General features: G+C 37.9%; 1 protein-coding gene across 7 annotated transcripts in view; it reads left to right on the top strand.

The window, feature by feature from the left end:
- The window catches only part of DAB1 (DAB adaptor protein 1), a 240243-nt gene extending 230981 nt beyond the window's left edge, over window positions 1-9262 (top strand). For 3 of the 7 annotated variants that reach the window (XM_069861885.1, XM_069861889.1, XM_069861886.1), the window contains one exon: window positions 5628-9262. In XM_069861885.1, coding sequence (XP_069717986.1) covers window positions 5628-5672 — 45 coding nt within the window. In that variant the 3' untranslated portion in view covers window positions 5673-9262. Of the gene's footprint in view, window positions 1-5366; window positions 5388-5627 lie in introns of those variants that run through there. The other 4 variants (XM_069861888.1, XM_069861890.1, XM_069861891.1 and 1 more) reach the window with 2 other exon arrangements.
- The last annotated feature ends 2806 nt before the right edge of the window (window positions 9263-12068 follow it).

Genomic DNA, 12068 nt, shown 5'->3' with positions numbered 1-12068 from the left:
ACAAAGGTTACGATGAGGGTCCTCAGCATTTCCCTCCATCCATATCAACAGCTAATTAGTTGGGAGCAATGTAAGCACCATGGGAAGCAAGGCAGCAGTTAGCTGTATCCATGATTCTATGATTCTGTGAATAAGGGAATACTTGATATCACTGTCATTGCAATACAATTCATTTTAAATGCCTGAACAAATGCAACTCGATATGCTGCCCAAGTTCAAGACTTGCACTGGCAGTCTTCTGGCAGGAAACTTTCAAAACATTTGTGGCTACAGTGTATCTTCTTCAAAAAGTTGTTTCGTTGTTCTGTGAAATGTGTGCAGACAATTATAGGCCCTCAGAATATGTCACACCCTTCATGATGCCATCAGCACTGTCAGGAGAGCAACAGTTCATTAGAATATTTGTCTATCAGCGTTTGGTGGCTCACTGCCATCAGCCATCTTTGAGCAAGTGCCATTCCTAGTGATAAACGTTCCCGATAACCTTAGTCATCTCCAGGATGGATTAGTATAACTCTTTACTTGGGCTGTTGTTAAGAAGAAAAATAGCAACTTATGAACAAAGCATTAGCTTATCTGGGAGCTTAGTGAGCTTCATGAGGGCATATTGAGCTGATTCTGCATCCTCCTTCTGCCCCCTTTTTGTTGCTCTAGGACTCTGAACAGGCTCAAAATATCAAAGGCTATGTTTGCAGAATCTGTTATCATCATTCATGTAGCTCAACAGAACCTGAATAGAGTCCAAAGAGAAATTCATAACGATTATAGGTGACCTATTCATACTGTAGGTTCTAGAGCTGTTATTCTCAAACTAAAGACACAACACTGAGCAGAGCTGTGAACCTGTGTGAGAAGAATTAGTTTGGAAAGGGGTTGCAGTTTGGGAAGTACTGCTTTGTTCCAGAGAAATCCAGTAGTTGTCATTTCAGGCCCCATGCTCCTTTGTTCATCATCATGTTTCCCAGAGAATCTAATGGGATAAAACCAGAGAAATCCAGACTGCTCTGTGAACAGAGGCATCCTACAGATTCGCCTTCCTCTCTGCTGCTACAGTCCCCTCCAAGCTATTCATTTCAATACAACCGGCTCATACGCGGGTTTCTCATCTCTTCCAATGTCTCTAAGCCCACATGAAGTAGCCAGGTACCCTTCCATTTCTCTAACTTCTTCCTTTAAACAGGAGACAACATACTACGTAGCTTGTCTAGAGTCATGTACTTGTTGATTGACAATCCAGCAATTCAATTAGAGGACAAGCTCTCCTAGCTTTCTCTGTAATGAGGTGATTTAAAAATCTTCTGCACAACAACTGGTTTGAAAAAGGCACTTGTGATAATTTATTGTCTTTGAGACTTCTGTACAATTTGCTTCAAATTGGCTGTTGGATTCAGAATTTATGAAGGAGAATTGACAGATACATAGATGGAAAGTACCATTGAGTGGCTACTGTTTTGTTATGAGAGGGGCCCAGGAATAAGATCTATTTCCTTTCTGCAGTTCATTATTATGCCAGCACCAAGATCAAGCAGGCCTCATCTTCCCATTGCTTTTACATTTTATAATATTTATCTCGATAGTGAAATGACAAGAGGCTTTATAAATGCTAATGATTAAACTAGCTATCAGAGACTAGGAAATATTCATAGGTAGGTTGATGGAAAGAATAGAAGTACTCTCTGGTCATAGTCCCAAACTAGAAGGTTGCTGTATTTATGCTGCTAATAGAGGGTAACTGTAGTAAAAATAACTAAAGATAAGCCACTGGTCCAATAGGAATTACCTGTCTTAGCACCAAAGATATTTAATTTTAATTCTGTTTGCCAGGTTTAGTGTGTCCTATTCTATTGAGTCAGCATGCAATAGAGAAGATGCATTGCACTCCCATTCCCTTCACTTGCATCCCTAGCACAAGATTTTCATTTTGGCTGGCATTCCAGCACACTTATTTCATGAAACTCTTGTCGTTTGAGCCTGCCCTTTCTGATCAGTCAGCCAGAAGTAAAACTGATGCTCAGAATCTATTTTAAAGGGCAAAGAAATCTATGCGGGCCTCACCTCTACAATTCAGTACATCTTGCCTGAAGCTTTGCACGTAGCAGGGTGCCTCACAATGTTGAAAGCACTGCCAGTGTAAAAATAGTTTCTTCCTAACCAAGTCCCATGTTATGTTTTGTGAGTGAGCTCACCTGCATAAGCCCAAGTACATGTTGAATCTTTCAAGAGACGTTCTCCAGTGATTAGTTCTGCTAGGGAACAGATGTTAATAACTTTAAATAGAATGCAAATTCACTTCTGATTTTTACATAACGTTGTTCAAAACCATTAGCAATCTTGTTACCTCATGCAGTAGTGTGCTATACCAGAAATGTTTGCTGTTTGCTACAGTCTTGTTTATTGTACAAAATTTTCCTTAAAATGGGAAGAATAAGCTGGTTTTAAGCATGAAGTATCTCTAGCATATGTAAATGTAGCATATATGGGGATAATTTTCTCTTCGGCAATTTTTGCAATTAATTCATAAGGGTTCATGTTTTACACCACATATTTGTAGCTTTGTAAATATTTCTGACTCTAAAGCATGTGTGTAGACATTTCTGATCCCTTACTGCAGCCTGTCACTTTGGTCAGATACCCGACCTGTGAATTCCTAGCCTGTTCCTGCAATAGTTCATTATTTAAAGGCTACTGTTCAGCCTAAAGGGCCCTATTGGTATGTGAGAACATAGCTAAACACCACTTTGATAGCAGCTTCCCAGCATAAAGAAAAGCAGTTACTTTTCAAACATGTGCCAGAAACTGCATATCCTCAAAGCTGATAGAAGCCACCAAGTAGGATTTGGCAGCAAAAAAAGTTGCTGCCAGTTGTCATCTTGGTTTCTCCCTCTGGGTTGATGAAAGCACATCAGAAGTGCTTCTGGGCCAATCCTACAAAAAGGAAAACACTTTAAGATTCAAGGTGTTGATGTGAATTGGAAGCTTTGTATGCTACTTTATTTGTTCCTTTTGGGTTTCTTTTCTGACAAAGACCCATTCTTTCATCCCCTTCTTTCTGGATCTGTTCCTAATGCAATGGTAGAAGCAGAAAGCAGAAAACATTGGTTGATTCCAGTGCTTTGAGAAGAGTTAGGCTTGCCTTCCTTTTAATGATATTCCCTGTGACTTTTCTGTGAACGATGTAAAAAAAAAAAAAAGGGGGGGGGAGGTTATTTTTGCTTCCAAGAGCCTCCGAAATTATGCTTGTGATGAAAGCCCCCTTTCCTGGCATTGTGAGGGAAGCCATCTGTGAGGTCAACAGCACTCAACTCTCCTTTTGCCTTTTCTCTGTCCCTTTCTGCTCTCTTTTGCTGTCTCAAGTATCATTATCAATACTTTACAGGTACCGCTTGCAGTGGTGGACTACCATCAAGAGGCACTGCTTGAATTGCCTCAAAATAATATTAGAAAACAAATCTCAGTTATTGACCAAAAAAATGACTGTGAACATTGCACACAATTACTACAATTAAGTTCTTGTTTAGGCTTCTGAAGGGGGAAATCAACTAAAAAGAAAACATATGAGCACACTTATCAGTGAAAGTGCTCTGGTCTACTAGAAGGAAAATTATTTGAATCAGTGAGAAATGCAGGCCTTTGCCACATCTAACCATATGTTCAGGTAAATATTGAGTATGAATAAAATAAATTTCTAATTCTAAAGGCTGCCTTACACGTTGTTGAAAATACTGAGGACCTACGGTGGACTACTCTCCCAATGATGTCAAGTTCCGTGACACCTAAGTAACAGGTGTACTGAAGTGCATCTGCATATCTTAAAAGATATTTGAGGACAGCTCTAACAAGCACGCTTGACGTTTTGAAAAGCTCTTTTTTCTCTCAAAGGCATTTGAAAAACTGGCATCTTTTGTTCCAAAGGGATGTTCTCACTCCCTCCCCTTTTCTTCTCCTTTCTTTTTGCTTCCTTTTGCAATCACCTCAGGTTCAGCAAATGCCTGAAGAATGGCCTGGTTTATGTCAGGTTCACACATTAATTAGTACAGATTTTCTCTGAACTACCTGTGATAGATCATCCTGCCAGCATCATGTCTGCAGTACATGAAAATTGGCATAGGTAGACTTAACACGTGATATTTGAAATGCAGTTGTTTATACTCAGTCATCTCTTCTGATTACCTTTGGTTTTTCAAGGTCACTGAATGTATTTGCTTCTTGCTGGATATCATTTCAGCAGCCTTGTTTTAATCATTCCAAAGGATTGTTCTCGTCCTCTTGCAATGCTCCTAGCATACTCAGGGCTTCATGTAGGTAGGAAATGGAGAAGCAGAGTCTCTGCAAGCTCCAGAACTGTAGTTGTTTCAAGGAACAAGAGACAACTTTCCTTGGAGTGGAGGAAACTGGTCATATTTTGGATTTGTGGTGTAGCTCCTTATTCAGCATGAGATGCACAATGAGGCAGGACAGCACTGGGACAGGTCACAGCCTGGAGCACTGGCCAGACACTCTGGGTATGGAGTAGATGTAGCCCTCGGGATCCACCTTTGGGCTGCACCATCAGCATCATTTTTATAAGAAGTGATTAATATCCTGTGCCATCCCCTGATATTTCTATGCTCTGCAGTGCCTGGTGATTGACCGGCCTTCAGAGTTTTGGTTTTTTTAACTCAAAGTAGCTTCTGCTGATGCTGCTCTAACATGAGTTGATTCTAACTTGGTTAAATTCAACGTCATGGCATGGTATTTGAATATTTATCAAGCTGTGGAGAGTTAATGCAGTATGGCATCAATTAGCCTTTCTGTCTCTCTTGTTCTTTTTTTAGATGTCATTCTTAGTTTAATAAATTAGTTTCTGGAAATGAAGTAGAATGGATTTCAGGGTCCATGGATAGTTTGCTTCCCACTGCAGTGAAGATTACCATAGTATTAAAGCACAGGGTGTCAGCTATGAAGAAACACTGAAGAACGTGACGGCTTTTTTTCCCATAGGATCCAGGAAATTCCCAAGAAAGCATCTTAGCAAATCAAGACTGCTTTCCTCCCAGCTTTAATGATTGTACTAGTAGTTATACAGACTCCTAATCAAACTGCACAGTACTAGCTTTCCTCATTCTTCATAGGCAACTCATACCTCTACTTTAAACTCCATCACAGCTTCATTAGCTCAGCTTTCGGCAGCGTTTTCTGTTTGCAAGTGTGTTTTCTCCATGAGTTGTGTACATTCCACAGCTATGTTCTGCTGTTGTGCTGCTGGGGGGTTCGTCTCAACCTGATATGAGTAACAGCATTTTACGCCAGCTACATTTCTGGCCTGTAGACTTGAGAACATCTAGTCATATAAGTATCATTTCATTTCTTCGTATGTCTATGCCTAGCAATACCTCCTGAGGATCAGTGTACAGCTGTTGGCTAACAGTGGAAGAGGAAATTGATAGTAAGCATTCATTTTCTGAAATAATGTGACGTTTTCTTCACAATTCAACCAGGGTGCTGTGATCACTCACGGCAGCGCAGAAAACAAATGCTTCCTTTGGGTTTTGGCTCATGAGGTATTGCTGTTCTCAAGCAGATGTTTTAAAAATGTTCTAAAAAGTGTCTGGAGACATTTCCACTTATTTTATTTTTGTTATCCCCAGGAAGCAGAACCTCTCTACGCCCAGATCAACAGACCTAAGAAATAGCATTGTTACAGGCTTGTGGTGCTCCAAGACTCAAATGAAACCCAACAACCTGGCAGGCCTTTGGCTTTCATGCTTTTTTCTGATTGATTTTGTCTGAAAAGGAGAGATGATTGCCCTCCTGGACTGGCTCTATGAGTGATCCTGAGATTTTTTTGGCAACCAATGGCAGATTCCTATGGCAGCACAAAATAAAAACTCTTCATGCTTATCATACAAGTTCAGCCCCATCCCCACAAGTCATGGGTATCCAGACTAGGAAACCTCACTCCTCGGTCTTCTTTTAAGCATTTGTTGTCTTCTGTATGCCACATAAAAATAATGAGCATCTGAAAATTATTGTGTACTAGACATCCTTTTTCTTTTGAGCAAAAAGCAGATTCTGTATGTAGCAGTGGCATTATCATTCAACAGCCTTTTGGGCACAATTCAGCACTTTTTATGTCATAGTGACATGTTTTTCATCATCATTTACATCAGGCTGATCCTGACTTCCCACCCCCCCCACCCGATGTAGACATATTTAAAAAACAACTGACAGTGTCTCTTTTTTTATTTCTTGTTCTGTAGTTTTGTATGAGTGACACATCTAACAGCAAAACGCCTCCTTTGGAAATGATTCCTAACTTGAAACCACAGAATAAAACTTGGTTGTTTGTACATCCTGACTGAAAATGTTGCCAAATGGACCTTTTAAGTTCTAGTGCATCATGAGGAAGAAATGCTGCTTTTCTGTTTGAGTACTCATGTTGTGGGTAGAGAACGGACATCGAGTCCCACTGAGGAAAGACAAAAGAGTCAATATTTCCTAGGAAACTCTAAACGAAGTGCAGAAAAGGAATATTTTTATTTCTTCAGTATCTTGCTGCTGTAATGCTATGCAGACAAGTGTTTTCTTCTCTGTGTGCCATTTTTGATGAAAAAAAAAATCATTTGCCAAATAATACTGGTATGATTCTGGTTTAGGAATTTGGATGAAGTGGACTTTACAAATGGGACAAGGATGGCATGGATTTTGGAATAACAAACTGATTCTGTGATCAAATTGTTCATCTTTATCACTTTTTGTACATCAGAAGAATCAAATGGGATTTTTATTTTATAACTTGAAAAAATCTTACTGTTAAACTCTTTAAATGTTTAAGGGAAAATGGCTTTAAGGAGTTTGAATGAAAATTGCCAGGTTTTTTGTAAATATAAATGTTATGAAAATTCTTTTACTAATGCCATTACACAGTAGAGAAGGTAGCAAGTTGCAGTGCTTGGGAGGTGTGGCAAACCCAGTTTGTGGTTCTCACATCACATACATTTTTTACACACACTTACAATAATGGGTTGAAGCTCAAGTGCATTTGCCAAAAGCAGTCAGCTTGTCAGCAACTAGTGAAATTAATGGGAACACATGATTTTGTGATCTAGCGTTATCACATGGACATATTCCACTTACAAGAACTCACATTTCATTGACATTCCTTTGCAATTCCAGAACCTCTGCATAGAAGACATCAAACTGTTTACACTCAAAACGAAAGAATTTAAAACTTCCTTTTTTTACATTTATGAAGCAAAAGTGCAGTGTTTGGGTTCATATGTTTAGCACATGATTTTCATAAAGAATCTATATATTTTTGCCCTACAGAGAATTGTTATACAGGTCAAATGTGTTTTCCTGATGTTCCTATGCAGTTACAGTATATTGAATTTAGTGGTTTAACACTAAAAATAAAAAAAAAAAGAAGAAAAACTAGAAAAAAAAGAAAAAGGGAAAAAATCTAAGAAATCAAATGGTTAATCAGTTTTTAGGGTTATTGTGCAGATTTTGTTTTTAAATTGACACATTAGGATTTACATTTTTGTCATTATTAAAATAGGCCTGGAGTTATAAATATTTTACTTTATTTCATCTCTATTATAAGCTAAAAATGGTTTAGAAGACAGAAAAACTGGGATGGCAATTGTTCATGTGTGCAACCAAATCTCACAAGTTTATTCCAGTCTTTTATTTTGAATTAGAGAAATTAGAGAAACGTGCATTACAGAATGTATGTGGATGATAAAATAGCTGTGAATAGACCTAATGAACCTGCAGAGAAGAGAATTTCTATACCCATTCATGGTCATTTGATGCTTATTCCTTAGTCATGTGCAAATGGCTTTGTTTTCCTATCAGAAAAAAAGATCAAGTTTTCTAAATGGGACGATTAAAACTTGACAGATGGAGTGTTTTAGAATTAAAAACAGAGGTAAAAATGTTTCTGAAGGACATTTCTTTAAGAATATTTTCCTAATTTGCACAGTGGTGCTACCTTCTTCCTCAGTGGCTTTTTGCGGTTTTGTTCTACAGATGGAACCATGAAGACAATTTTGGTTCATCATAGACATTTGAGGTTTAGTATCATCGGTGCGTTTCCACTTATGGGGTAAAACGTTGAAAGAAAAAGAAGAGATTTATGTCTCAGAGGATCCATTGACATTACATTTGTAGGAAGCAGATTATTTACATAGTCCTTGTAATGTGCCGAGGGAATGAGGCTGGGATTTTAGTGTCTCATGGGAGACAGCTGGGCCATCAACATCATGGACCTTTGTCTTACCTTTACCAAAACTCATAAATAAAAGCAAATTCTGAATTGTCTTGTCGTACAATTAGACCGTCCTTGTCATGGTTGAGATGCTGAGTTGAAAGGACTGGAAGGCCTCTGCACTGTACCAGTATTGTAGATAACTAAAATATCCAGCTTGTGCAATTGTTTAATCCCTCATCCTTCACTAGCACTAAATTCGTCACTTTAAATTTAAAAAAACAGGGAATCCCACCAGCCATGCTGTTATCATCCCCCGTAGGTTCTTGATCTTTACCTGTCATGAAAAGATATTTTGATAGAGCGTAGTCATCCAAGTGTCTGATGAAACCTTTCATCTAATAACGTACTGGGCACCTTCTTTGCAAAGATGTTTACTCCGTGGTTTTCATTCATTTTTATTTCTGCATTCTGACACATATTTTTTTAATAAAGATGAGAAAGATAAAATGACTGTTGCAGTACATTTCTAAACCTACTTTAACTTTACCTCAGATAATGACCATTTGTTAACATATACGGACATATTATTTTTAACTTTATGTATAATGCATTGAACAACAAAAAAAACCAACAAATTTTTAGAAATTTTCCATTAATTTCTGTAACACACCATGTAATACTGTTATGAATAAAAACATTAAAAAAAAGATGTCATTTCACTAAGGTTGTTTCATAGCTTTTGCTCTTCTGTGATAATTCTGCCATTCTTACACTGCAGTGTGGTTGTCTGTCATATTTCTGCCAATATTTTTGACGGTGAAAATATCTGGGAAAAGAGAAAATGTAATGCCTCAGTTTGGAGAATATCTAATCCTAAAGACTCTAAGCGTTACTTATCTTGCAAGTACTTAATTTATTGCTTTTAATTGTTTCTTTCCTATTTTTTGCTGCTTTCTGGGTGATTGAGAATGAGCATCCCAAACCAGTTGGTGTTTTAGTCGCCTCCTGTAAAATCTCATGTTTGTAGAAGAGACAAAGTAATGGTACCAAAGCTGGAGTACCTTTGTGTCAGGAGAAGCTGTAATTAATTTTGCTTACGTTTTCCTCTTCAAATAAGATTTACAGTGGAAAATGTGCATTTAAACGTGACAATTTTGGAAGTAAAAAAGCCCCAAAATTTTCCAATATAGGCACAGAATTAAGAACAAAGCCTCGATCCAGCAAAACATATCAATGATTTGATCTTCTGGAGCCTTTCTGCTGATTGGGATAATGTGTAGGGTAGACGAAAGTATTTTGCTGGTGTGAAACTCTTGATGCTACATGCAAAATAAAGTTGTTTGATATTAAGAGGCACCCAGTGCTCGATCTCTCAGCTGTAAGGAATAATACCATTTTTTGTCAAGTAGGTAATGCAGATATGCAAGATACTATATTGAAATGTAAATGTCTGTACACAGGAAGAGAGAGAGAGGGGTGGATCTGTGTGCATATAGTCTCGTCCCTTTCTCATCTACCAGAAATGTCCAGTAAGTCATACCAAAACATTAATTGCTTTTATCGATGAGCATTATTGAAATACGTGGGTCCCACCTAAGAGGAAAGGTCATTCTGTTGTGAGAAAACATGTTAGCATTAATGTGATTTTGACTTTGTATGTAGCGAACTATATTCAGATGTTCTTGGAAGAGGGAAAATTACTTGGTTTGGGTTCAGCAAGCAACAGGACATCAACTTAAAATGAAATATGACACAGCTAAACACGTTTTTAAACTAAAACGCATTTTTACGATGTAGGCCAAATCTGGTCTTGTTGTTATTCATCTGGTACCCCCACTGTGAAGTTGGTTTATGTTGAAATATCATAAAAAATAGCTCATGTTGCACAGTTGCTATACTTTAAAAATTCAGAATGAGCGGGTTTGAGATCTAGTATGTTGATGGTAAGGAATTTTGAAGTAGGAAGGACCTGGCTCTGCTTTAGCATCATTCAGAAGTGAAGGAAAAAAAATATTTGTGCTAATTCAGTGTAATATTGTGCAATAATATTGTTGTTACCTAGGTGGAATAGGAGTCTGTAGATTGTACGGGAGAGTATCCAACTCAAACATGACTAGTTCAGAAAATGGTCCCAATTTAACTGATGCTAATTGAGGCCGTGATCTCCTGAAGCTGTGAGAACTTATTTAACAAATGGTTTGAAGTAACAGCCTGAGGTTTTACAGAAGCAAGGACTCTGACAGAGCTTTCTTTCCTGTGTCAATGACTTCTGGGGAAGCAATTTATTGTATAGACTGGGAATATGCGGTTTTCTCTTGCTTACATTGGATTAAAGGCAATGTCTTATGTGCTTTAATCACTACACACTAACAGTTGCTGCAACAGGCAAGCTAACCTGTTCCTTTTGCTAGTTTGTGATACGTTTCCATGCACTGTTTCCTGTTTCTTTCCTTTCTTTCTAAATAACTCCCGCCCTGTCAGGGGCATATTTATTAGTTTCGTGGCAAATACTGTTCTCAATCAGTGGAATATAATTTCAAAGAAATGAGATATCTCTTGCCTATTTTCAATGGAGGTTTGAATCCATTGTCTACAATTTTCTCTCTAAGCCAACATGGGAAATACACACTGTTAAATGACCAAAATAAAAGTCCAAGCAACCAGAAAATGGACATTTTGGTTGAATGTGTGAGCCTGGGTCATTTATACAAGCATCTATACCAATACTATTGTTATCACTGTCCTTACTGCTGCATGCACTGCTTCTGGTTTTGGTTGTGTATGTGGAATCAATGAGATTCGCTGCCTGGCTGTGGTCTGATGTTGCTACTGCAAAAATCATGATTTATAAGGGTACCTCAGTCAGCTCTCTTGCAGTGAGGTCTTCCACAAGTTGGTTTTCTCATACGGATTTGCCTTTTAGGATCAGTTTCCCCCTTAAGAGTTGTTGGGTTTTTTTAATACCTAAAATAAAGCAATGAACAGGCATGGGGAAAGAAAAAAAGGATTTTTTTTTTTTTATCGCTTTACTTGCTGTTTCAAAGTGTGAGGAAACTGAATTATACATTTCAGCATGACAGTGAGGGATATGGAGAGATATCCTGATACGATTTCCTGATTACCTGTAACATTGCCTGTCTCTAAAATTATCCTTGTGGAGGCAGGAAATATCAAGTCTATTAGTGAAACGACTCTCCAGCTATTAGTTTTTAGAGCTTTAAATAGTCTTATCTCAATGGACGTGTTTGCCCTGTGGCTCATCTATCACCCCTAAAATGTTTTATCAGTATCTGAAAAATCTCAATAAGAAGAATAGCCTCAAATGTTACCCATTAAAGGGGCTTTCAGATACAGAAGGTATTTTTTTAAAAAAGGTCTTTTAAGATCTGATATTATTTGCTGGCTTTTCAACCCCATTTCAGAGCTCCTACAGCACCACTTCCATAAATACTCCTCACCAGTGAAGAAAGGAAATCACAATAGATTAAAAGAAAACCAGGTTAATGGGCAGCAAATCAATGTCCATTTAGCCTCAGACATTTGTGACAATAAAGGATTATGAAGAATTATTGCCAGATACTAGCTGTATGAAGACCTTTTGTGGCATCTTTTTCTTCTGTAACTGATACTTTATTAGAGGTCTAAGCAAAGCTCTCAGTGTCAGAAGCCAGTTGTTATTGGAAATAAATAGAAGTTATAATGCTGTAAGATGCTGCATTTTTTGTAAATGTTGTATTTGGCATATATAGATTATGAATGTCTTGGGTTTTGTTTAAAAAAATACTGTTGCTATTTTGGAAATGAGTTTGTGTGCGTGTTATCTTGGGATCTAACAGAGAGGAGATGGAGACTAGGGATGGGGCATGATGGGTTT

The sequence above is a fragment of the Phaenicophaeus curvirostris genome, chromosome 8, assembly GCF_032191515.1.
Source record: "Phaenicophaeus curvirostris isolate KB17595 chromosome 8, BPBGC_Pcur_1.0, whole genome shotgun sequence".
Taxonomy (NCBI): Eukaryota; Metazoa; Chordata; class Aves; order Cuculiformes; family Cuculidae; genus Phaenicophaeus; species Phaenicophaeus curvirostris.
Note: the sequence above shows the minus strand (reverse complement) of the source record. Positions and strands in the feature narration are given on the sequence as shown.